Source organism: Manduca sexta, chromosome 8 (genome assembly GCF_014839805.1).
Source record: "Manduca sexta isolate Smith_Timp_Sample1 chromosome 8, JHU_Msex_v1.0, whole genome shotgun sequence".
Taxonomy (NCBI): domain Eukaryota; kingdom Metazoa; phylum Arthropoda; class Insecta; order Lepidoptera; family Sphingidae; genus Manduca; species Manduca sexta.
In genome coordinates this window covers 8,178,399-8,204,421 of record NC_051122.1, presented here as the reverse complement: position 1 = coordinate 8,204,421, position 26,023 = coordinate 8,178,399, and the positions used below count along the sequence as shown (strand labels likewise).

Below are 26,023 nucleotides of genomic sequence, written 5' to 3'. Positions count from 1 at the left end.
GAATATAATTTTTTTTATAACAATTTATATCAATGGAGTAAACGCTATATTACCGATAGAGTGAGTCATCGTATTTATCGGAGAGGCTGTTGAATAATTAATATTTAAACAATGGACATTACCTAATAGCCTCGCATATGCCGCGCACCCATCTGGTCATCTCTCTAGGCGAGTACACGTAGTGCGGCTGCATGTCCTGCGTGAACCGCTCCTGCGACGCGAGGTACAGCTTCACCATCGCCTGCGTCAGCGGCTCGGCGTATCCGCGAAGCGACGGTTGCATGCGCAGCATGGCGCGAGTGAACGTGCCATAAATCTGCAGAAAAAAAAAGTATTTTCCAGTTATAAGAATAGAAGTAGACTATACTGAAGTAGATTGGACAATTACAAAAAGTAAACGTATAGTGCATGCGATAAGGTCGATTGTTGATATTTGATTATAGAAATGTAATTCAAATTATATACCAGGAAATTTGTTCGTATATTCTAATTGTTACCTGTTCGAGAGATGTTTCGCCAGGATAGTCTACGTAGATGACTGGCACGTGGCGTAACAGACGGTGTGAGAGTGGCTTACGTCCGGGGTCGGTGGGCGGGTTACACGCACCCACGAACTGAATACGCTCCAGGTGTACCCACGAGTGATCTACATTTGAAAATAATTAAAAGAAAAAACCTATTAAAAAATTCAAATCTATTATTAAAGTTAACTTAATTCGCTATATTAGCTATTGTCGATAAATTGTCACAATATTTAATAGGTTTTGGCTATAATGATTTACGTACCACTTGCACGATAGAATCCTTTGTGTTCTAGCAGTTGTCGCAGGAAGGAAATAACGCGCTGTGTGCCGTACTGATCCATGTCCGGCAAGTTGATCTCGTCGCAGAACAACACTAGCCATTTGCCGAGCTGATACATAAATACATTTATTTATAGAAAGTATAATTTAGGATAAAATAAAAGAAAAAATATGACAAGACTATTAATTTGCGGAATACATTTGACATTTTTTTTTTTAAATATACTAGCCTAATAATTATGAGATAATAATACTTCTATTCAGTGAGGTCTGTAAACAATGACAAAATAAAAATCAATAACTGTCAATGTCATTGCTTTATTACCTGCACAGGCGCGAGTACGACACCGTTTGGCGTCTTCCTGTACTCGCAGTAGTGGTCGAAGGTCTTGAGCAGCAGCTCCGGCGTGGTGGCGGAGGAGAAGTTCAGGCCCACCACTTCCATGTCGGGCAGGGCTCGTAGCGCGGAGAACAACGTCATTGTCTTACCCGAGCCGGGAGGGCCGCACAACACTAAAGTTAAAATGAATTATTTTTTTTATAGTTACGTTTTATTGTTGCTCGAAGTAACGCCGCAGGTTGTTACGTGCGGCGTACGATGTTCAATATGGTATGGTGTTCGTTTGAATAAAATATCACTTTTTTGACGCTCGAAGCAAGAAGTAATGTAAGAAACGTTATAGTTTTCCTAGTGATTTCTGAACAATAAAGTCTTTTCACATGACTTGGGTTTAATAAACTTTTTATTCTTTACCGAGTGGCTTGTGTTCCGCCAGCCAAGTGTATAGCAGCGCCTCATGGCGCACGGTGTCAAGGGTAGGCACGACTACATCTGGAGCTGCTACTTTGTGAGTTTCCACTTCGATCTGGGGTACCTTAGCCGACCACGGCACCCATTCGCCAGTGATGCATACCTACGATAATAAATATTGTAGTGATATACCTAAACCGTAGACATATTTTGATAAATTATTGGTGATAAACGAGTTTCATATTTCATTGTCGTATTTTTATGTTGCTATACCCACCTCAAAGTCAATAATGTGTTGATTGGCGCCGCAGTTGGGCAGTTGCATGGTGCTTGCTGATCTAATGAAATCGCCTAGTTCGTTGCGATCCTAAAATAAACAGACAGTATAAAAAAAGCAGTCTCATATTATTATTTTTAGCCATTTTATAATCAAAGTCCCAGAAGGCTATTTGGGTTAAAAACGTACCTTCAGTTTGGCATCTCCGGCAAACGACCAGAGTAAAGAGTACACTAGCCATTTAGGCACGTAAGCTTCTAATTGCTCGTTCGTGATCGGGAAATCAGGATGTTGCCGATTGTAGCCCAAAATGTTCCTGAAAAGAAACATTATTATAGTTCGATAAGAACAGGAGAAAAATTATACTCTGCCTACCCAGCTTGTTAGACGGGAATCATTCATATTATATCGCAGCAATAAACGAACAAAATGTGCAGACGCACACCAGCGGCAATATTTCAATAATTCTTCACACGTACGACTCGCCACAAGTACTGCATGTTTCAAAATTTGCATCAGCCAGCTAGCCGTGAGAGTATACTCGGTAAAATCGCTTGCTGGAGGTAACTTCTGCAAGTATTCATTCTTGTTAATATAAATCCCGCTTCAAACTTACCTAACCCCCCTGTTGAGCATAGAGTGCAGAGAGGAGAGCGCGCGGTGTCGCGTGAAGTCCATGATGTGGTCGAGGCTGGCGGCGCGCTCCAGGCACTTCACCACGAGCCCGTCGCCGAAGAACAGCGGCTGCAGGATGGCGGCCACGTCCCGTTGGGTCTGGAGAGTTAAACAACTTCTATTGTAGACATTTATGACGGTACAAGTACCAATTTCAAATTGAATTAAAAATCTTTTATAGCTAAACATCCTTACAAAAATATATTATATTGTCGCGCGTTATAATACACGGCGGCATCACATGCCATCACCCCTCGCGTCCCGCTCGTAAGCCTACGGGTTGCGCCCGCGCTAATTGCCCCGCGGTCCCTCAGTGCCCTAATAGCTCTTTCCCGGGGTGGAAGCGCGGCTCGTACGCTTGATACTACACTGTTTTTTTTATTACTTAATGCTGTAGTGTTCTGTGTATTAAAAGGCATATTTTGACCTCAGTGTTTTGTTAGTTCTCCCTGTCCCCAGGAGGCACTCAAACAATACACCCAAGCAAAAATACGCGACAATATCGTTTATGACAATTTATTTTTATACTTAAAGACTATAATAATCTTACTAGAAGATTTATGGTAACAACAAATTAATGAATAAAATAAAACATACCTGTAAGGCGGGTGACAAGATATTTTCCGTAGCAGCCTGATCGCTTCCAGGCGTTGGAGCGGCCATCACAATGCTGAACGAGTCCTCTTCGCCATCTTCCAATGGAATGTTTCTTAATCTAATGGCAATGAAATATTTTTATTTAATTAGTTATAAACATATACACAATATATTATAAATAACGAACCACGAGTTTTTATTCAGAGTGACGTCATATTAAAAACACATAATATCTGAAAGAGGTCAAGTAAATATGGTGTTCCATATAATTTGTTTAATGATATAGGGGGTAAATGAGCATACGATTCACCTGATGGTAAGTGATTATCGCAACCCATGGATACTACAGCTACAATATTTACCTCATAAGGTAGTTTTCGAAAATCATTTCGGTGGTGAGCACGTCCTGTGAGAACCAAACCATACCGCAACGCGACACAGTGGCCAGTGTAGCGTATTTTAGATCTTGTACCTGCAATCATTCAGTATATACAAAACTAATAAACTATTGCAACTCGAAATGTTACAATAAAATTATTTGTACATAAATAATATTTTACGCCATATACACTATTCGTCTAAATGTAATTATTACATGATTTTAATTTTCGTAGATTTTAGAACATTTACAGCCAATTTATATAACCGATTTCAAGACTCAATCGCTTAATCGTTCGCAAAGAAGAACCAATAACAATAAAGTACGTACATGCTCACAAATGACTTAGTTTTGTTGGCTTATTCCAATCAATACAACGAATGGAATCGTTAACTGATTTCAGAGAAAAATGAGTTCTAAACCTCCAACAACATAATAGAAACTATTTTGACTAACCTCAAACATAATCCTGACGTTGGGTGGCAGCGAGAGACGTTCACCGTTGGGCAACGTCAACAATTTATTGTCGTCCAACACAGAGTTCAAGTTCTCTACCCATTCAGGATCCACATCACCGTCGAATATGATCCATTGACGTTTGTTGATCTCACCACGGACGTTGTCAATGATTTTCCTTTTAGAAATTTAAGATTAATTAATAGTCGCTATTCTTTAATGTTAATGCAGAAGTACAGAAGGCATGTAGAATATTATTATTCCATAATGTCGAGGAAATATGTAAATTCTTACCTGAGTATGTGCGTAAAGAGACCGTCGGTCCATTCGCGAGTGTTGGGATCGAGCACACCGTAAAGTGTTTCCTTCGACATAGCCTTCGGATCGATCACATGCGCCACGCCTTCGACACCTTCGAATCTGTAATTTATACACAATATTCAGACTATCGTTCAGACACCTAGATATTTAAGATACTAAAAGGTAAAAACCACAATGCTTCTGCGTGGATATGTCAAAGAAAGCGTATAACTTAATGTGACACACAATAACAAACACCCAGTATATTGTTCATAAATGACAATTCATCAAGTCTAGTAAATTCTTACCTTTCCAATGCTTTCAATAGCACTCGCCAAGCGGTAGACTTGCCGCTTCCTGATGGACCGACCATCATGAGCCCATGATTGAGCTTGCATATCTGATATAGCTGTAGAACCTGCACAAAGGTAAAAGAGTTAATAATAGTCCAGCGCAAGAGATGGTGCAATGAGATAACTACCTGCTTAGTCACTTTGTATAAAGCGTGATTTCAAATTTGGAAAAAATACTGTGGATTAGTTTAACTAACGTACTTTGAAGCTGTATTTTAAAAATTCCAATTTTGCGGTAAGGTATTACTTTGGATTTACTAAGATTTTTCAGGTATATCTATAAGAAGCGTTTTATATTTTCGGAGGAAGCGAAGTTTGTAGACAAGACGAAAGATACTATTATATAAACTGTAGTGACGATTATAATCGAAAAGGTAAATTACGAAAACTGTATTTAGCTTAAAGTGAGAGGAATAGACGAGATATCAGTTCAGTGCACAAACAATTATCAGAAAGCAATGATTCGGAAATGGCGAAAAAACTTCAACACACAATGCTGCAATTAAAACAAATACCTTACAGTTCGAGGATTTAATTTACACATAAACACCCTTTCAACTTACGTGAATTACAATAAAATCGTTTGCAAATAAAATCCTCAAACTTTTTTAAGCCGGTACTTACTTTTGAAACGTGAATTAGGAAAAGAAACTATATAAGCGGCAGTACAACTATATCGCGACATAAAGTGCACATCGACAATCACACACACATATCGGCACAGAGTGAGACACAAGAGAGAGACGTCCCCAGTCCGGAGTCCGGTCGGCACTGACCTTCTCGATCCAAGTGCTGTGTAAAGCGCGCGACGTCGCGCTGCGCCTCTACGTGCCGTTAGCGGGTTAGCATGGAAACGCATATGCATTCACACTCACATACTAACGTTATATGTTATACAGAGTGACCACTTTTTGAGAGAAAATATCTAGCGAAGTCAAATCACGATGTATATTGTTTATAAGATAAAAATATTACAGAGCTGAATTATATCGTGATTTATTAGTTATAGAGATCCAATGAAATCTTTTTAAAATTTCTAATGCGTCATTTTTTTTTATAACTTCTCTCACAGAAAATGGTCAACCTGACATACTATATTAAATAAATATTATTATTTGACGGAAATGATATGTTTTACATATAAAGGATATTAAAATATTCCATTTTAGCAATGCTTAACAACCATCATGTTATCATTTATGGTCATTAATAAGAAAAATACGAGTATATTTATTATACTCCTGTATCCTATGTTATGTAATACATCCAGAGCCATCATAATTTAATGACAAAGCATAATATGTTAAATCATTATGGTTATTATCGCATGGCTTCCATTGTTTCATATTAATCATCAGTTATATCTTTTAATAAATACCGTCACCTTGTCGGTTATAAATATTAATGGTCAATGTATGTAAAAAAAAACAACAAGTGCATACAGAATTCATGTTTAAAATAAATTGTGCATGACGAAATCACACATGAAATGAATGCACGTCCTTGATATGCTAGCGGTTAATTTCCTTGACCGTTATTATCCCTGTAAGTTGAATTATCTTGACACCCGTTCAATGTGACAATTAGTACATACCTTGTCCATCCAAGTGGAGCCTTGTTCGTCTCCTTCGCCGCAAACCAAGAACTCTTCGGCGCACACGGCGCGGATTTCGTTCTTCAGACCTAAGCACAGGGAGTGTGATTAAATGTTTTAACATGCTATTGACTTACTTTTATCATATTATTATACTACATTCGAAATGGAGATATTATCGTAAAATGATAGAAAAAATACCTGTGACACAGAATATAGACATATCTGATTTGTAGCACTAAAGAATTGTTTTTTACAATCGATTGAACACTCTGTTCTATCATATAAAGTTAATTTTATAATCACTCACCAGTCATCTCGGCCCTGGTGTACCCCACGTTGGGGAACACATCGTTCAACAGCGAGAACAGCAGCGGTATATCTTCAGCGACCAGCTTGGGCACCATCGTCTCACACACGGATTGTATGAGAATGTCTTGTTCAGGCAACGATTCCGCAATGGACGCCTCGTCCGGCACTTCTTGACCGCGTTCCGTAAGATTTTCCTATACAAACAAAAATTTGCTCAACTTACGTTCGAAGAAATAAATGCACAAAGCTATTCGGTTACATACACATATATAATTTTACATAATTCATATGTACCTCAAAATGATGTCTGCTATGCTATGGAAAATAAAGTAGATGTAAAATTTTGTAACAAGTTACTACAAATTTCAATTTCCAAATATATGATGATTGATAATGATCTTCCTATGATAGAATGGCGATATGTAATAGTTACCTTTATTTTCTGGATACGGTCGCGCTTCACGTTACCGGCGGAAACCAGCACCGACTTGAGAGCTCGCAGACCAAAATCGTAGTGAGACTGGTTGGACAGTTGCTCATCACACAGCCTATAGAACATAATTAGTAGTTTTAATTATAATTATTCGAGCTATTAAGATACACGAACTAACTATATTTTCATTTTTCATTTCATCTATGTGCGCCTGAAGTTACTTCCTATCTCAGTCAAAGTTTTTGAACATGAAATAGAATAATGTATGTTGATATACACTATTAAAATGTATTTTACATTATTGTAACCTTTTAGTTAAGTTGACACAAGGTTTTCACTTTCATAATGGATCTAATTACTCTATTACTCACTTAAAGAACGGAACGATCTTGCATGCGAGTTTCTCAGCAGTCCTGAACCCTTGGCTGAACAGCATCACCTCGGCGATCAGCTGCCTGTCTGGCGTGGTCATGGCCAAACTTCTGAACAGCTTCTTCAAGTTGTCCGGCAGGTTGGAACGGCCAGCGTAGCCAGGGTTCATGGTTATGAATATTGCCATGTCTTGGGACACGCGTACTTGTTTACCCACCAGCTCTACTGTGATGGATTTGGCTGGAAAAGAAGTTACTACTTAGAAATAAAACTATTTTGAGAATTTTATCGCGGTTTTTATATTACATTTTTCTCCTGGCGATTCGAAGACTTTGCAGTCTTCGTGGTCACGGGGCGAACTAAGATGTTGGTTATCCGAAAAGTAGTTACCATATCTACCTAAATTTTTATAAATAAACTTCGGGCTGAGACTGAGTAGAAAACCAAATATCACTTAGCCCGACCTAGGGATTGAACCCAGAACATTAACACTGCAGTCGTATTGTAATAATTATCGAATACCGATGTAGTGACGCCACCGCGGCAGTCATATATCATAAAGAAACAAATAAAAAAAAATACATTAGAGGAATTTAATTCAGTGTTAAATAACACTAAAAAGGGTAGGTAGGTGAATGTAATATTTTATCGTACCAGTATTGTCTCCTTCTTGGTGGCTCTTGAGAGCTTCCTGAATGGTCTGCACCTGTTGCGACACGGCCGACAACATTCTCTCTTCCAGACGATTGAATTCGTCGAAGCAACCCCAGGCGCCCACCTTATTAGAGAAGCAATACATTAGGTTATGTGTGATACATATATCGATAAAGAAACTATTTTATTTTTCAATAAAAAAGAGGTTTTCGTAATTTACATCATGCTTTTTAGAATGCATTTTTTTTATATAATGCACCATTGAAAGAAAAAGAGATATGTTGCGCAATACGATGCTTACCTGACAAAGACCGACGAAAATACGGCCCATGGCTTGGAAGTCGAACGTCTCGTCGCAGTTGAACACAAGCACGAACCTGCCGAGTTGGTTGCCGAGGGCTTTCACCGACTCGGTCTTACCGGTACCAGCCGGACCTAAAGTAAATTATCAAAATATATTAGAGGAAACGTTGTAAGAAATATAATTAGGTGGACCATTTTCCAAGTAAAGATGTAACTACTTTTAGAGAATACGCCAAGTCAAATAACCTAAACGAAGTTGAATATAAAAAACATATATTTGCCTATTTAAAGTTAGCCAATTCCACCTAGTTTAGGCTAGGTAATAGTGAATCTTCTCCATAAAATGAAATGAAATGATTTATTTGAATCTGTAAAATGTTATACATTATTTAGATTCCGTCAATTTAAATCTACCACCAGTTCGGAAAGCAGCAAATATAGCAAACACTACCACATTTCAATACGCACCGAACGGAGATCCTCCCAGCCTGGCTTCCAACGCCTGCGTCATAGTCAGGTAGCAGCGGTCGGTCAGCGGCGTCTGAACGAGACGGTCTTGCACGCCCAGATATTCGAAACCGTATAGGAATTTAGCGTTCGCCATGTGAATTGTTAGTTGTTGTAGGACCTGCGTATAATATAATATATTAATTTATGGATTTCATTATCACGATATAATTAAGAAGATTATATTTAGATAGCATTGTAACCAAGTACTAAGTATAAAAACTGTTATCTTAGGCCAGAAGAATACTTAAAATTTATGTTCTACACTGTAATAATCGTTTTCCTATGTTAGACAATATAGTTTTTACATGGTACAGAAAAATGATTTACTTACATCATTGTTCCTTGGATCGAAGTAGAATCGCATCTCACACAGCCATTCGAAGGAACGCGGGCTGTTCACATCTGAAGCGATTAGGCGACGTGTCACCGTACGCTTGTGAACGAACTCGTTGATCTATTTAAAAAAAAATCATAAATTATTTGTTTAAACATAATTATAAGTATAAACTAAGTTTTTGTTCCTTCTCGACTACGATTCGAACGATAAACGTTGGATTTATTTAATAACATGTTTAGAATGACCCCATTATATTATTTAACAAATCTGTGGGGAAAATCATTGCTAACAAAACAAATATATCTTTGAAACCTTTTTCATATGCAATTATCCTTCATTCTTTGTAACTATAATGTTCACTATCCTTAATATGGTATTGGAAATAAATTACATTAGTATAATCAGAGGGCATAAAAGACTGAAGGAAAATATGACATACCAAATGTTCGAGTTTCCTTCTCCTGAGCGGCGGCTGTTCTTGCAGCACGGAGTCGGCGAGGATGTTCAGCATGTTCTCGACGTGGGCCAGCACTCGCTTCAGACCGTCGCCTCCGCCGCTAGCCAGCGCGGCTTCTACGTCCTCCGACCACAGGATCTGAGCGGCTAGCACTACGATTTGAGCCTGAGAAATAAGTTATACGGTATTATAATAACATTCCCAAGCTCACTGTTTGGTCTCATTGTGGATGTGCTATGGATAACTATCATTTACTGTTGATGTTGTGGGTACAAACAAATCAACGCGTTTATCTAATTTAACATATTGCCGAATCGTTTTAAACCACTTGGAGCATTATTTATGATTTTGTAGCATTAAAAAAAAATTATAACATAATCACTAATCAATAGATAGAAATCATTCACTGCTATACCAAAAAGCGACATACCTAACAATATCTATAATAAATAAAACACTGTATACACTTATTCATCAGAGCGAACATAGTTGCACTTATGAAAGTCAAAATTATGAGAATTATTAATCTGAATTGTTAATCGAACCTACCTGATATTTATCGCACCAGTCGATGAACTTCTGCGGGTCGACGTTGCCGTCCTTGAACTGCTTGACGTCGCCGACGGCGTCCTTGAGCCTGCAGGCGAGCGTCACGCGCATCTCGCGCTCCACCATCGACAGCCACGAGTTTATCTTCGGGTTCTCTATTGTCGATACCGGGGATGTGAAGTACACCTGTAAACAAGGGCTTTCTTTTCTATCTGGTACTTAATAAACTATCTAAATTCATTATATTGCAAGTTTTCTTGTATATTTGGGAAATAAATTAAATATTATAATATTATTAGGGAAGAAAAAATTTTTTTTTTATTAATGCTTTCTTTCAAAATAACGACTTTTTCTGACCTGTTAATTATACCGTATACTATAAAAGTAATAGAAAAGAGAGTAGATATAAGATCTAGCATAATTCTTCCCTGGATATGGTATACAAAATATGAAGTGTTTAACTTACTTCTTCGCCCTCACGCGATGCTATTCCGTTGATGATAGTATTGTCGTCGTTAAGAATGATAGCTGCCACTCCAGCAAACATTTTCTTGAAGTGCTTTTGTAAACGCGCAATATTCTTGCTGTTACCGATGATTTCGAGAAGATCCTCGTCGCCCACGAAGTAGAAACTAAAATATATTATTCAAATATTAATACTGTATATTACATCCTACATGTAATATGGCAAATAAGCAGTTTGCCATAGATTAATATTATGGTTTTTGCAGCGGCTTCTTTATTGGTTCAGTCTTTGAATACCAATTCTGCGGTCATATAAGATTATATTTTAAATCAGTAAACATATTTTATACGAATGAATTGAACACGTTTGCTTACCGCGGGAAACTGCTTCTCTCCCTTTCAAGGTATTCACCGAGCGCCTTCTGAATCTTGCCGAGCAGGTCGGCGAGACGTTCCAACGAGCGCTGCACGCCGGGGATGTTCAGCACGTCCATAACCATCGGAGATTTACCCACTTTCTTCATCAGGCCGAGGAATTCAGAACTTCACACAAAGTTTATGGTCAATATCAATTGGTATACACGTGTGCGTTAAAGATAAATAATAACCATTTTACGCAGTTGTTCAATAGTGTTAACTATAGTCATTTTTAATTATGAAAATGTTATTAATATCCACAACTTGAACTTATTAGTTTTACAATATTAACTTTATAGACGAACAAATTGTACCGGAACAAAATGAAAAGTCGATAAATTTAAATGATATTATTTATATTTATACACATTATAACTTATTCAAATAGAAAATAAATTTCAATTTACCTAATACTCTGGAATCGGCTGGTCTCAACAGGCAGCAGTGTTTTAATATCAGCAGAGCCACTGAAGATACCTTCCAGGTAAACCCAACGACGTTGTACGTCGATCCAAACGTCAAACAGCGCATTGATACGATTGAGTTTCTCTTCCCATGTTAATGCTTCTTCTTCGAACACCTTTGGTAAAGAAATGAGCATTATATCGTCAAATATATATCAAGCAAATTTATATCGTCGTTTTTTATGCTAATAATGTATAAAATAGTTTTCAATATATCGATAAATTTTTATCGATGTTTGTATAGCTTTATATTACTTAAATAAATTATCACATTATGAAGGCTATGGAGAACTTTGGTTTTTTGCTTTGGCAAAGATCCCAATCCTAATCCACGATACGATTCCGAGATTAAACCAAGTGAAACCGGTAATTTAAAAGCATGTCCAAAGAAGAAGTCTGATACCTTATTTATTCATTTTCGCAATCGATTGAAAAAACAATTAGGATAATTTATTGAATTCATCAGTTTGACAACAAAAGATAAGTAAGAGTATTTTTTACCTTGTAATAAGGCGACAATTTCATGGCTGCAACGCTGTTGATGTGTTCCTTTACTTTGTTGAAGAGGTCGTCCCATCCGCGAATGATTTTGCATTTGTTCTGATAGTTGATCAGGTCCAATTCGTAACTCTGCCATGACTCTCGCACCTGTTAGGTTTTATGTGTTTGTGAATAAATGTATATTGTAATTAGTTGCGCAATAACAGCAAAAATATTCTAAAGAAAAAAAATTACAGCCACGTTTTTTTACGACTTATCTTTCTCTTGAGTTGGAACTTGTGTACTATTATGTATCACAGTTAACATTGCTCATTAAAGGTTCACGTAACTTCTTTAAAGTTAAAATATCGAACTTAGCCATCTAGAAAGGCAAATAAACAGAAGCACACACAACATTAGGAATGTAATAACCGCATTACCTGTTTCAAAAACTCCTCGAGCGCCATCTCTCCCTGTGCCACGGATACCACGTCCTTGACAGTGTGTTCGTTGTGCAGCAGGTCGGCGTCCCAGACCTGCCCCAGCGTGAGTTCGGAGAGCGACCAGTCGACCTTGAGCGCGCGACACAGTTGCCGCCAGTGACGCTCTTTGAGAGCATCAGATTTTAGCTCCACGATTAACATGTTCACCTATTACAAGCAACAAAGTCTCAGTGTGGTAGCTTAAGTAGTAATTCAGTAGACATAGTACTTAGTCGCAATAATATAATAGTAGTAATTAGAAATTAGCTTCAATGATATTTATTATAAGGTATATACAAGCTCAAAACAGGAGTAATAAATATTGGACATACCTTAGTGTAAGACTGCAGGAGTTTGCGGACATACTCATAGCTGTCGTACATACGCAGACGAGCCGGCAGCTCCTTCAGCTCGTTTAACATTGCTTCCAGTTGTTGCCTAAAAATATATTCATTTTTAAAAGGATTTTCTTAGACAGTACAGCTTTAAAATAAAAAGATTAAGTATTGATATATAATTACCTGAGTTTTCTCGGCTGGACGGAAAGCCAAGGCTTCTCCCTGATATCGTCAATCTGAGTCCAGATCTTACTGAGCGAGGACCAAACGCCGCGAAGGTCCTGCAGCTCTTCCAGGGCCACAGTCATGCGTTCGTTGTTTACTGAACTACCTGTAAAGCAAAGATTTTTTTTTAGTGTGATGTACTACAAACAAAAAAGACATTAAAGTTATTTTATATGATATGGAAACAATTTTGATACAGTGTGATACACCATATATAACATGTATATTACACAATATTTTATGATATTATAATATATCATATGTACATATAACTGTTACTAACCAGTGTCATGTAGCTCCAAAGCCTCCTTAGCTTTGGCGACGTTGTCTCGCTCATCCTTGAGCCTAGTGTAGCGAGTCTCCATGGCTTGCAGTCTAGCCAGAGCATCCTCAGGTCTGGTGGAGCCGTCGGTGGGCTTGCTGCGTTCCCATTCTGTGAGGAACTCCAAAGTACGCGCCTCCACGGCTTTGTCTTCCGCAACGATTTTTTGTTGAAGTGAAGCCACCTGCACAAAAGTATAATATTGTATACAATTTATATCCAAAGACCAAAACTATGTGATTTAAAGTCGTTTATCGAATTACATACTTGGGTCTGAATGGAGGAATCCTTCCTGCGCATGATCTCGTTGAACGCACTCCATTCGCCTTCGATGTTGTCGACATGAAGCCACTGAGCTGGGAACTGGAATCTGAAGCAATATGCAAGTTCAAATGCTTAAAGATTGATATACATAGTGTTCGTAAATTCGTTGATTATACATGTATCTATAATCGTGATAATATTTGTCAACCGATATCGCGTGGTATAATATCAAGATTAATCAATTAATTTAGCAATAACAAAACTGAAGTGTATCAGCACTGTGACATATGACAATCTGCTATAACTCCAAAAGACAGCTTTGCAAAAAAATCGACTTTAACAAATTTTATTACTCCGTGAGCGCCTTTTTACTACTTGTCTACTGTGCTGATAGACCTCTAAATGTCCTTTTTTTTTAAATTCTTACCGTTGCCTTTCAAGGATGCGTTGCGCTTCACGATAAATATCTACTTGTTTCTCCCACGCCAGCACTTCTCTCTTGAGCTGTTGTACGTATGTGATGAGAGAAACGGCATCACTGGTCGATGCTGCCTCTGTAAAGAAAATTAATGTAGTGAAAGATCCTATTATAAACCATTGTTACGATTTTATGTGCTTGAATATTTTACTGGACTTACATTTCAACATCAAAGGTACATTAAAGTATAGATATCAAGTAATTTACACGAAACAATTAAGAGCTTACAAATATAATCTTCCTATCTACACAAAGTCACGTGAACAGGTAGCTTCTTGCAGTACTATGTTTAAAGCCTATTTTTCTTCACCACTTACCAATAGTCTGCTGTTCCAGTTGGCTGCGCGATTTGGCGAGTTGTCCATGGAACTGCACCATCTCTCCTCCGAGCAAAGCTCCGAATTTGCCAAGCACCTCCTTGTGCCAAGCGTCGTATTTCAACGCCACCTTACTTTGTACGCGAGCGAAATCGATAACCACCGGTCCGTATTCGCGACGAGTGTCTGATGTATCGAAAGTAGTGCGAGATTTTCTGGTAAGAAAAAAAGTATAAATAACATGTAGAAATTATAATTAATTAATAAGTTATCGACATTGAAAAACCCCCTAATCCACTATGGTAATAGTATATAGTAATTTTATTTAAAGAATTAAAAAAATGGTACCACTTACTTGATGTCATTCAGGCACTTGATCCACAGAGTAATATCTTCGCCGAGACGCCCATACAAGCTTTCGGGTTGCAGGTCCCACAGGGCTTGGTAGCTGCAAATGAAATATTTAGCATATAATGTATTGAAATATTGTAGGTTTTATGTTATCTATAAAATATAAGTATCGTTTGTTTATAAGATGACTTTAATTTCGAATAAACTCACCGCAGCCATTCATCAACGTATTCCCGAACTTGAGATATCTTTTGTTCGATAGCATCATACGCACTTTCAAGAGGCGATGATCCGCCAGGCAGTTTAGTCAACAAGTTTCTATATGTAGCTGTTTGAGCACGCGCAACGCCAACTTGGTATCTGCAATAGTTCCATATTTAAATCACCCATGCTCTAAACACATCGACAACTTCCTAATTTGTCGCATCATTATTTATCGATGTTTTAGCAATATAGTTGAACTAGGAAAGTGTACAACATAATTTTAAATTTCGATTTTAGAATCTAGGTATATAAATAGAAAAACAGCGTTTTTTAAGTTGATTCAAACCTGGTGCTCTGAAGCCGGTGCTGGCTGGTAACAATTGCTTGCCAGGCGAACATCTGTCTCATCAGTTGGAATCGAGCTTCCTCCAGCGAAGGGAACAAGTACATCTGCTGGTTGGTTATGCGCACTTCGTGTACGACACGCGCGATCTATAAAAATAGTTATGTAAGTATCGATATTACCGAATACTTTAGAGAGGGTATAATTTATATAGATGCTGATATTGGTTGTTTGAACAACTATAAATAAGCGTACCTGTGGTTCCCCGCCGGGTTTGTGTGTGGGCTCAGCAGGCGAGTATGTGTCCATGGACAGATCAAGCTCATTGCTTTTACCGAGTAAAGCGGCAGTCCAAGCTTCGATACCGGCTTGTAAACGTGCAGCAAGGCTCTTCTCGACCTGTTGATTTTAAATCGAATAAAAATAAAATGAAAAGTATATCCCAATGTCCAAAATGAATTTCTTTTCTTTCTTTCTTTCCAATGTAATTCAACAATATGTGAAATAAGCATAGTAATTAATATACCTCCTCATCCAGTCGCTGCACCCACAAATGCAAGTTACTGTATTGACGCAGCGAGAGATCGTCGATAGCGCGTTGCAAGCGGCTTAGGATGTCAGCCAGACTCTGAGCTGAGTACGGACATGTTTCTAAAGATCGGGCGTCCACTGAGATCTGTTCTTCGACAGCTAATAAGTCTTCCACCTTTGGTAATAAAATTCATTTATTGTAACAGCCTGTACAAGTACTACAAACCGTAAAAACGTCATATTATTACATATACTGAAAGTGAAAATTATAATTATAAGTTATAAATAAACTTACCTTCTCTTGGAACAACAGAACAACTTCATTCAATTTCTGGACATACGGATCGAGTTTATAAGATTCCCAGACAAGAGCCATGCCTTCAGACACTTGGTTCAATACATCACGACGCAGTCCGGCCACCAGCGGGATGATAGACGCTTTGTCGCGGATCTGAAGAGGGCATCCATGAATTAAATATTGTTTTATACAGAGTGATGCATAATACATGCGCGGATATAAAATGAATGATTTGTTATGCATGCGTGAGCAAGGTGAAAATAAAGGCGTGATTCTGTTATATTTATGTTCTAAAACTAAACCTACAAAATCTGCAATTACTAAGTAAACATTTAAATAAAACTAAGCTTCAAAATACTGCGTAAATAAATGAAGGCGATGTAAGCATGCGATGAATAATAACACAGTTGAAATTAATACATAATATTATGTGAACATAATATCTATATAGAAATTAAATAAAAACAATTTTCAAAGACACTTTAACATGCAGCCTATAAAATTTAAACTACCTTAGTATGATTCCTATTATTTAGCTGCACAAATAAAAAGTACATGTTAGTTATTGATGGATTACTTTTTGTTTACTCCTAATTGTTCCTGTTTGTTTCGTGCCAATAATAAATGTTAATATGTGTCTAGTGCTGAACTTTGTGAATGTATAAACAAGTGAGATGTAAAAAGACGTACCTTTTCCAAAGTGCGTTCGTAAGTACGCACGCTTTCAATGAGCGAGATGGCGAATGGGTAGAGTTGATTCGCCTGGTGAGCTTTGTTCACAATAGCTAAGGGTACTCTGCGAAACGAAATAAAAAGTAAATTGAATATAAAAAAAACTAAATATAATAAAATATCGCATTCGACTAATCATTACGGAACTCACAGCATATTATTTTCTTATACAAATGATTATTTTTACCTGAAACCCAAGTTCTTCAAGTTGCGCACTTCCTTATACAGGGTGATGATTTCAGGGAGGAAGTTAACTTTCAGCTTGAGTATGGTGCCGGTCTTGCTGGAGCGCGCTCGGACCGACTCTATGGCGAAGATACGACCGGAGACGCCTAAGTTACGTTGTTGTACCTATACAATTCAAGAGTATGGTTAATATTATATTTGGGGAAGCGGTAAATTTATGTAAAGAACTTATAACTGTTGTTTCTCATATTAGTAAACTTCATGTGGTTCCCGGAGAATATTCTAAAATCTAGCATATAATTCTATATTGTACCATGTCACTAGTTGTAAGCCAATACTACAATTGTGAAAAAGATGGAAACGTTAAAATATTTACCTTGCGAGCCCAATCATCGAACACTTCCTGAGTATCCAATTTGAGACGGAAGCTATCGCCGTCGGCTTTTAGTTTCTGTCCCTCGATGTGGTTTTCCCAACCTTTGCCTAAGAAATACAGAAAAAATAATTAAAGTAAAAATGATATTTTCAATCATTGAATTGGTTGGCTAAATAAATTATCGTATTTGAAAAAAGTCTTTATTAGGTTTTCGTTATCTAACTACTATCAAACATATTCAAAAAGATCTTCACTTATAAACTTTTCCGTATTGTTTAGATACGATAGTTTACTTAAGACCTATCGAAATTATAATACACAAGAGGTCATCTTACCAAGTACATCTTCGACCCTCTTTAAGTAAGCGGTCAATTGGTGATCAATCTGTTTCGCCCAGATGATGGAGCCAGCCACGGGCGGCAAGTCACGTACCAAAGAGAGACGGCTGCATTTCGATTGCGGGTATTGCACCTTGAATGTCATAGAACGTTTAGTTATGTATGCGACCAATGTATCTTTTTTTATAACGTTAAATATTGCGTTTTGTTTATTTGATTCACAAACTGAATGTTCCTTATCGACACACAGTTACAGGAAATTGGATATTAAAATATTCGTGATTTTGTTTTCAAACATTTAATTGGACTATAGTTTAAAAACTAATTTAATTTAATGCATACTTGCTAATTTTCAATTTCGTAACTTTATAGCCCTTTGCCTTTAGTATTTGTGTTATTTTACACAAATTCTATTTCTAAAATAATGAGTAACAAATATTTGGTATAAAGAGTTATGCATCACCTTAAACTTCTCATGCAGCGCCTCGATGTCGTCCTTGACGCGCTGTATGAGCTGCGTCTGGTACTCGCGGATGGCGCCGCGGATGTGCGGGCGCACGAACAGCGCGTTGAAGCGCGAGAATATGCGGAACATCTCGTTCGCGTTCTTGGCGGTGCCGAGCTGGTCGCGCAGGTGTGCCGTGATGCGGGTCTCCACGCGGTCTGGTGTTTCATAAGGTTCAATTTTGAATGAAAAATGCTGTAGATGATTGGTCTGTGTTTTCCAGCTTTGTTGTGTTCTGGCAATTAGACTTAACTTTCGTAGCAACTTATAGATAAGTCTTATAAAAATTAAAAAAACCAGTTGGATATACAGGTATAACACAAGGGATCAGTCCTATAGAATTATGAAGGGATTAAGGCGATTTTTTTGATACATAATTGTGTATAACGAATCATGAATTCTTGTAAATTACGCAGGAACTTGGCGATTAACTAAATGAAACATTATCGTTCATGTATCGAACTGAAAAACTTACCGATTCTATCTTCATAACGACGCACTGCGGCTTCCCAAGCGTCACACCCTTCACGCGAGATATCCAAGCAATCCACTTCTTTTACATTTTCATATGCGAGGTTAACCTAGAACAAGAAATATTATATAAATTTGCTCTCGTAAATTGCGTCAAAGTTAAATTGACGCATCGTGCACGTTTGTCTTTTAATTTTATTTTTTATTTTTTAGTATCTATTGAAGTGACTTATTAAAACTTATGCGGCACCGTTACCTGGTATATTTACAGTAGTGTACACGAAGACTTAAGACTTTAGGTATAGCTTATCTGGTAGTGGTTACACACCTCTGCAATGGCGTTGGCATCGGCAGCGTCCATGGGCAATGAATGAGGCTGCGCGGGCTCGCCGCCGGCGCCCGTCTCCGGGTTCACGGTGGCGCGCGGGCGCAGCACCTGCGTACATAATGTTATTATAATATACTAGCTTTTGCCCGCGGCTCCGCCCGCGTTATAAAGTTTTTCGGGCTAAAGTTTTCCGTTATAAAAGTCACGCTATATATTTTCCCGGGAGCCTATGTTCTTCCCAAGGTCTCAAACTGTCTCCATACCAAATTTTATCCTAATACGTTGGGTAGTTTTTGAGTTTAACACGTTCGGGCAGACCGATGCAGCGGGGGACTTTTGTTTTATGATATATTTTTGTAGAACTTTTTAAGAGGAACAATCCCGTCATACATTATTGTTGCATAACTTTAACCGTTTACGCAGCGCACGCAACAGAAGCTCTCAAAACTAATAAATTGTCCCCGTTTTTGCATCATGTTTCATTACTGCTCCGCTCCTATTGGTCATAGCGTGACGATATATAACCTATAGCACTCCAGGAACAAAGGGCTATCCAACACAAAAATATTTTATCAGTTCGAACCCGGTAGTTCCTGAGATTAGCGATTACTGCTCCGCTCCTATTGGGCATAGCGTGATGATATATATAGCCTATAGCATTCCAGGAACAAAGGGCTATCCAACACAAAAAGAATTATTCAGTTCAAACTCCTAGTTTCTGAGATTAGGCATTACTGCTCTGCTCCTATTGGTCATAGCGTGATGATATATAGCCTATAGCACTTCACGAACAAAAGGCTATCCAATACAAAATGAATTTTTAGTTCGAACCGGTAGTTCCTGAGATTAGCCATTACTGCTCTGCTCCTATTGGGTATAGCGTGATGATATATAGCCTATAGCACTCCACGAACAAAAGGCTATCCAACGCAAAAAGAATTTTTCAGTTTGGACCGGTAGTTCCTGAGATTAGCCATTACTGCTCCGCTCCTATTGGGTATAGCGTGATGATATATAGCCTATAGCACTCCACGAACAAAGGGCTATCCAACGCAAAAAGAATTTTTCAGTTTGGACCGGTAGTTCCTGAGATTAGGTATTACTGCTCCGCTCCTATTGGGTATAGCGTGATGATATATAGCCTATAGCACTCCACGAACATAGGGCTATCCAACGCAAAAAGAATTTTTCAATTTGGACCGGTAGTTCCTGAGATTAGCGCGTTCAAACAAACAAACAAACAAACAAACAAACAAACAAACAAACAAACAAACTCTTCAGCTTTATATAATAGTATAGATAAATATGTTTTAGGTATACTAATTTAGATATAAATTATCTGAGACCTATTTTTATGATGGATTTTTTTTGTGAAAAATTGCTTATGTACAAGTCACAGTCTTTATTAAAAATGTTGTTAATTTGTGCAGTTTATTGTAAAATAAATTGAAACAAAAATTGTTTACCCTCAGCATGACGGTGCGCAGTTGTTCGTGGTGCCTGCGGAAGCGACGCATGTGCTCCATGCGAGCCTGGAGCCTCTTATGCGAAGGGGACACACGCCACACCATCTTCAGATGTTCGTCTCGCTTCTTCTTAACAATATCACTGCAGGATAAACATGATAAATTATGAATTTCCTATAAGTGGCAAGTAACACAAAAGCCAACAACAATTATACTATATTTTAGACTTAATCAAGCGTTAATATATTTGAAATAAACCGGCTTACCGTAAAAGACCCTGCAGCTTCTCATACTCATCATCCCAGCAGGAGAAAACTTCGAAGCACTGAGTCATAACTCGTTCAAAGTCTTCGAAAGGAATATGCATGAGGCGCCGTGTGCCCAAGACCTACAAAAACATTAGCAATAATATGTACTGAAAATGTCATAATATAATGTTTGATAAAAGTATACATTATATGTCTTAGTCCCTTATTCAAACTATAAAAAAAGGCTCTAAATAAAAAGGCTTATGTTATATTTATTAATAATGTATACAAGTAACATGTAATGACGGTTTAAACCTTCAAGAGTTGTTGTCCAAGGTCTCGAGAGATAGCTTCGACAAGTCTCAAGCCACGCTGGATGGGATACTTTGTAGAACGGATTTTCCGAAGGTGGGAGAAGATTTGTTGCACAGCCAGTCTAAAATCCAAGAAAATATTGTAATTTACAGATGTATTAGAGCTATACCTTAATAATATTATATTCATCATAAAATTATTTAATTTATGGAGGTATAAATGGTATACTTAGAGAATTAGAGACCTAATATAACATTTTATGATATTTACATTGTTAAAGACATCCATAAAAGGAAATTTTTTAGGGGCTCTTAATTCTGAATAAGTAAAATGTATACATTAAGACGGTGAACATACCTGATTCTATCAAGTTCAGTTGCACTCAGCAAATCATTTATAGGAAAGTCCTTCATTAGTGGATTGTAGTCAGACACAGTTGCAAGGGCTTGTTTGAGACCGGTGTCGGTGTCGAATGAGACAGTGGCGTGGAAACGTTTGCCATACTTCAGGATCTCGAGAGTTAGTGCAACCTGAGTAAAACACAAATTATTATAAAATATGGAAAAAAAAATTCAATGGTTATAATTATTATAGATTTCAGTTAATATAATTGGTGTAGCTACAGATTTGCTTTAGAGGGACCAGCTGGCGGGAGGAGCCAAAAAAAGCTTGGACCCTCGCCATAGAACTAGCCAAGGCTTCTTTTAGGGTAGCACTGCCCACTGCTCCCCCTAGTAACGCCCATAGATAATACCGTTATAACAATCTAATTAAAATTTTACATAATAGAACCCAACAATACACAGAATAATCATTGATAAAATACATTATGAGTGAAAAGAAAAATAATCTTTGTTTCTAATATTATTTTATTTAACTTACTTCAGTACTTTCCCTTTTCTCTTGTATGCGATGGAGTGCTCTCTCAAGATTGAGCCAGAAAGAGATCTCTTGAAGGGCCGTGCCGTTTGATGGATCCCTATCTAACTTCGTTACCTAAATACAACAAAACAGTTATTACGTTTAAAAATAATGAGGAATAATTATAATTGAAATAGAGACTTAAATGAAAATGTAACAAACTTTTTGAATCTCCTTTATCCAACGATTGACACCAAATTGCAGCTGATTCAGGAAGGTGGAATCTTCAACCTTGTCACCAAAGTCGGCGACGCGAGCCTTACGGCCCTCATCAGCAGCTCTATAAAGATTAATAAACTATTAATAATCTGTTTTACTCATAATTATTATACCGGTAATAGCTTTTGCTCGCGGCTGCGCCCTTATGAATATGTTTCTGTGGGATAAAAGTCGCGCTGTACATTTTCTTTAAATAAAAAAATTGCCTATGTCCTTTCCAAGATCTCATTATCAAGTATGTCTATGCTAAATTTTATCCAAATTAGTTCAGAGGTTCGGCTATTAAAGCATAACAGACAAGACAGTGCTACTTTCGTATTTTCAATATAAGTATTAATTGAATAGATCCAGCATAATAATCAATCAATGCTCCCATTAAAACTTAATACAATATTATACCTTAATGATATACCCAAATTATTTCTTAATTTAATGTCAGAATTGTAAAAATAAGTATTAAAATATAAAAGACAGTATCATAAATGTGTGATTATAAAAATATTATACTGATAAAATGCATAAAGTATAATGATTGTTGATACAATGTTCTATTGTTAACAATGTAGATCCAAGTAGGGAGTGCTGGCAATGGCATGACTGATGAATCACACTTGAATAAATCAATAGCTAATTTAAAGACTCCAAGGCTTCGATTTGTGAAAATATTGTGATGTTGAGATTTAAGAATTGAATAAATAATGAATGAATGAACACATGAATTTATAATGACAAATTCCTAATGATATTAATACTAAAATGACTTTAAAAGAAAAATGGAAATTAATGACTGAGAGATAATTATTTTTTTAATATTGCACAAATCTATTGGATTCTATTTGTTGATAATAAAACATAAATTTTGTTACATGAAAATCGAAGTATCAGCCATCTGAAATTTGCATCTGATAAGGCAATAGGCTTGCATCTTATCACACACATATACATGTATCACATTATTGGAGTGAATATATACAGAGAAAGTGGTGTACTAGTTACGCCTCTGCCTACCTTTTCAGGGACGAAAGGCTTCATTATGTGGGGGTGAAAATAATAACCATTTAAAATATTGCTTCCTAAACAAAATGTCTTGTAATAGAAGTTTGTGTTACATAATTACATGGTACATTTATTTATTTTCTTAATAATTCTTAATTTGGTCTCCAGTATTTCCAATCTGCATTCTTATTCAGACAATCTTACCTCTTGATGACAGCAGCCACTAATGGGTGAACAGGCAAAGTTATTTCCGGAATGTCAATGTTTTGCTGTAGGTGTAACAAACCCATTTCCAGCTCAGCAATCTTCTTCTCCACAGATGGTGCCATTTTGTCACCATCCCTACAAATTGCATTTTCAATTGTAACAGGGCCCATTAAATATCTACCTATAGTAAAGTGGTAAATCTATGCTTTAACAATTTGTGATTATTTCAAGTTATTTTTTGAATGCTAAAATATAGAGTATAGACAATGGTTTAGTTATAAGGTTGTTTTATAATAATTAAATGAAGATATCAAGTTGCATAATGATTCACCAATCAGGAACAGACCTATGCTTAAATTTGCTGAATGGTAAGTAGAACTACACTAATATGTTGTCAATCTGTCACTTACTTATAACTTGTAAAGTAAAGGGAGACTTCAAAAACATGAAATATTATAATTGATATTTTACCTATCAGCTCTGCCACTCTCCTTGACATAGCTTTTGAAGAATGGAGCCATCGTTTTGCTGATAAAAGCATGAAGGGTTTCGTAGGGTGAGCCATCAGACAAGTTAATGAGGCGCAGCTGGCTGTGGATGGACTTGTCAGCTTCAATGACTGCTCCTCGCTTGATGCAAACAAATGCTGCCACTCTAGGCGATGTGAAGTGGACCTAGTAGTAAAAATATATAAGGCATTCCAAAATAATGTGTAATAAAATAAATAATAGTAAGAATTAAAAAAAAATATATATATTTTTCTCTAACAATACCTCATTGCTTATCTGATAAGTCACAGCTTCTTTCTCCTCTTCCCCCTCTGTGGGTTGTTCGCTGTCGTCTTCTGTGTATGAAAATATTAATAAATTTAGATAACACATAAAACATACACGAATAAAAAAAAATGTGAACTAAATGGCACATAAAAACTGCAAAGTGCAGTATGATGTCATAATCGATTGATACATTGCAGTTTCGTGAGAGGGAACTAGAAAGTTTTAGAATACTTAAAAGGTGGGTATTGGTGCATACCTTTCGAGGAAAACCTTTGGACGTACAGCGAAGAGACTTGGGGGTCGGAGACGAACTTCCGTATACAATCTTGATTGACTTTGTCATCCAGTGCGGTGTTCAAAGCCGGTGGAACGATGTCATCTTCAGGCAAAAGTACCGTTGCGGCCCTGCGCAGGTAATTTGCAAAGTCTTGAAAGTCAACAAGGGCGACATTCTGAGTATCGGAGGTATTTTCGCTCCCGTCCAGGGAGTCTCCCATGATGTTTAAAGATGTTAACTAAGTTTTCTAATAAGATCAATAATTTAAAATGGAGTTAATCGCCTGTACGATCCACCCATGCAGGTGATTTTTGACGACTGAAGATGACGCATACAACTAGTGTTGCCAAATGCCACTATTACTATTCACAGATAACTAATACTTTTTGCTCTTGCAAGTTTGTACTCTCAAGTTAGATTTTGTAAAATTTTAACTTTGAAATCAATTAATTCTTTCATAATTTTTAAACTGATCGTTCTAAAGAGATATAAATGCATAACATTGAAAGTAATTTTTTATAGGTATATACTATATATCATTTAGATCTATTTTTTTTTAAAAAAGTGATGTTATGCTGCCTACACTAAGCTCATTCATACTAGATTTTCCATATTTTTTATGCCGGTGCCACACATAGCAAAAATATTTGAAAACTTGTTTGAATACATGTGTAGCACGGGTATTTGCATATTTGTGCAAAGTTTGTTTAAATGTTTGCCTATTTGCCATTCGGTATCGATTTTTCGACCACACATTAAAGCGTTCAAAGTAATGGAGTTGCTTGTAGGAGAACCGATTATATGGAAATCTACAAGTAAAAGCCATAAAATTTTAAATTTGGTCAGTGTCTGTAACTGTGTTCAAATGTGTGGCAAAGTCAGTACTTATGTGTAATTCTTTTTGCACCTCACCTGGTTAGTATAGCTATTACCAACTTGCAAACGTAGTTTACAGTTATTCTAATTATCTATTCTATTTATTTATTAAAATTATTGTTTTTTGTTATTACCTTAGTACAAGACGTAACATATCCGAAAGAAACGCTTAAGTCACATTTTTTAAAATATCTAATAGATGGCGTTATTAGAATACTCTGCAGTCTGCTAGAAAATAATTTCCTAGACTCACATTGGAAATATAAAGAGAAAGGAAAAATATTAATATTGCGTGTAAATATCTTAAAAGGACTAATGAAATATGTTTATAGTTTAATAATTATTTTATTACATTATATTGTACTGCTTGTGATTTCGAACAGGCCAAAATTTCGTGGAAAAAAACTTTTATTCTATAGTTTTCTGGAGTAAAAAGAACCATAGAGTAAGTAATATACTACGTAAGAAAAAGAACCCATAATATTAGTATAGTAGTTAATATTAAAAGGGTTTATCTGAGTAGGAAATATCATTTTAATCAAATCAATAGTGTCTCCCTATAGATACCTACATCTGACAATAATTTCGATAAGTATTTTCTTATATTTTCACTAAATTCCGCATTTATAATATTGTAAGAGAAATAAGAAATAGTTAGGAACTGGTAAAATGAAATAAAACAGATCTATATCTAT

General features: G+C 36.8%; 1 protein-coding gene across 4 annotated transcripts in view; it reads right to left on the bottom strand.

Moving 5' to 3' along the window:
* LOC115440096 (dynein heavy chain, cytoplasmic) overlaps positions 1-24,783 on the bottom strand; it is a 42,461-nt gene extending 17,678 nt beyond the window's left edge. For 2 of the 4 annotated variants that reach the window (XM_030164259.2, XM_030164260.2), the window contains exons 1-57: positions 24,432-24,672; positions 24,173-24,243; positions 23,871-24,073; positions 23,397-23,534; positions 22,140-22,257; positions 21,939-22,052; positions 21,414-21,586; positions 21,057-21,177; positions 20,760-20,881; positions 20,494-20,635; positions 19,028-19,135; positions 18,704-18,809; positions 18,187-18,386; positions 17,721-17,856; positions 17,386-17,492; positions 17,011-17,174; positions 16,782-16,887; positions 16,089-16,244; positions 15,789-15,968; positions 15,518-15,661; positions 15,266-15,411; positions 14,926-15,075; positions 14,720-14,812; positions 14,365-14,579; positions 13,997-14,123; positions 13,573-13,675; positions 13,267-13,489; positions 12,942-13,089; positions 12,753-12,858; positions 12,379-12,588; positions 11,960-12,106; positions 11,402-11,574; positions 10,953-11,120; positions 10,579-10,744; positions 10,113-10,298; positions 9,546-9,728; positions 9,101-9,223; positions 8,728-8,887; positions 8,258-8,391; positions 7,957-8,080; positions 7,302-7,542; positions 6,931-7,045; positions 6,496-6,691; positions 6,186-6,274; positions 4,547-4,656; positions 4,233-4,358; positions 3,939-4,116; positions 3,466-3,575; positions 3,104-3,221; positions 2,448-2,605; positions 2,021-2,147; positions 1,832-1,921; positions 1,558-1,717; positions 1,129-1,316; positions 787-913; positions 498-646; positions 123-316 (exon numbers count right to left, since the gene is read on the bottom strand). In XM_030164259.2, the coding sequence (XP_030020119.2) occupies positions 123-316; positions 498-646; positions 787-913; positions 1,129-1,316; positions 1,558-1,717; positions 1,832-1,921; positions 2,021-2,147; positions 2,448-2,605; positions 3,104-3,221; positions 3,466-3,575; positions 3,939-4,116; positions 4,233-4,358; positions 4,547-4,656; positions 6,186-6,274; positions 6,496-6,691; positions 6,931-7,045; positions 7,302-7,542; positions 7,957-8,080; positions 8,258-8,391; positions 8,728-8,887; positions 9,101-9,223; positions 9,546-9,728; positions 10,113-10,298; positions 10,579-10,744; positions 10,953-11,120; positions 11,402-11,574; positions 11,960-12,106; positions 12,379-12,588; positions 12,753-12,858; positions 12,942-13,089; positions 13,267-13,489; positions 13,573-13,675; positions 13,997-14,123; positions 14,365-14,579; positions 14,720-14,812; positions 14,926-15,075; positions 15,266-15,411; positions 15,518-15,661; positions 15,789-15,968; positions 16,089-16,244; positions 16,782-16,887; positions 17,011-17,174; positions 17,386-17,492; positions 17,721-17,856; positions 18,187-18,386; positions 18,704-18,809; positions 19,028-19,135; positions 20,494-20,635; positions 20,760-20,881; positions 21,057-21,177; positions 21,414-21,586; positions 21,939-22,052; positions 22,140-22,257; positions 23,397-23,534; positions 23,871-24,073; positions 24,173-24,243; positions 24,432-24,672 (8,411 nt within the window). Of the gene's footprint in view, positions 1-122; positions 317-497; positions 647-786; positions 914-1,128; positions 1,317-1,557; positions 1,718-1,831; positions 1,922-2,020; positions 2,148-2,447; positions 2,606-3,103; positions 3,222-3,465; positions 3,576-3,938; positions 4,117-4,232; positions 4,359-4,546; positions 4,657-6,185; positions 6,275-6,495; positions 6,692-6,791; positions 6,813-6,930; positions 7,046-7,301; positions 7,543-7,956; positions 8,081-8,257; positions 8,392-8,727; positions 8,888-9,100; positions 9,224-9,545; positions 9,729-10,112; positions 10,299-10,578; positions 10,745-10,952; positions 11,121-11,401; positions 11,575-11,959; positions 12,107-12,378; positions 12,589-12,752; positions 12,859-12,941; positions 13,090-13,266; positions 13,490-13,572; positions 13,676-13,996; positions 14,124-14,364; positions 14,580-14,719; positions 14,813-14,925; positions 15,076-15,265; positions 15,412-15,517; positions 15,662-15,788; positions 15,969-16,088; positions 16,245-16,781; positions 16,888-17,010; positions 17,175-17,385; positions 17,493-17,720; positions 17,857-18,186; positions 18,387-18,703; positions 18,810-19,027; positions 19,136-20,493; positions 20,636-20,759; positions 20,882-21,056; positions 21,178-21,413; positions 21,587-21,938; positions 22,053-22,139; positions 22,258-23,396; positions 23,535-23,870; positions 24,074-24,172; positions 24,244-24,431 lie in introns of all 4 variants that reach the window. The other 2 variants (XM_030164258.2, XM_037436515.1) reach the window with 2 other exon arrangements.
* Positions 24,784-26,023: the final 1,240 nt, after the last annotated feature.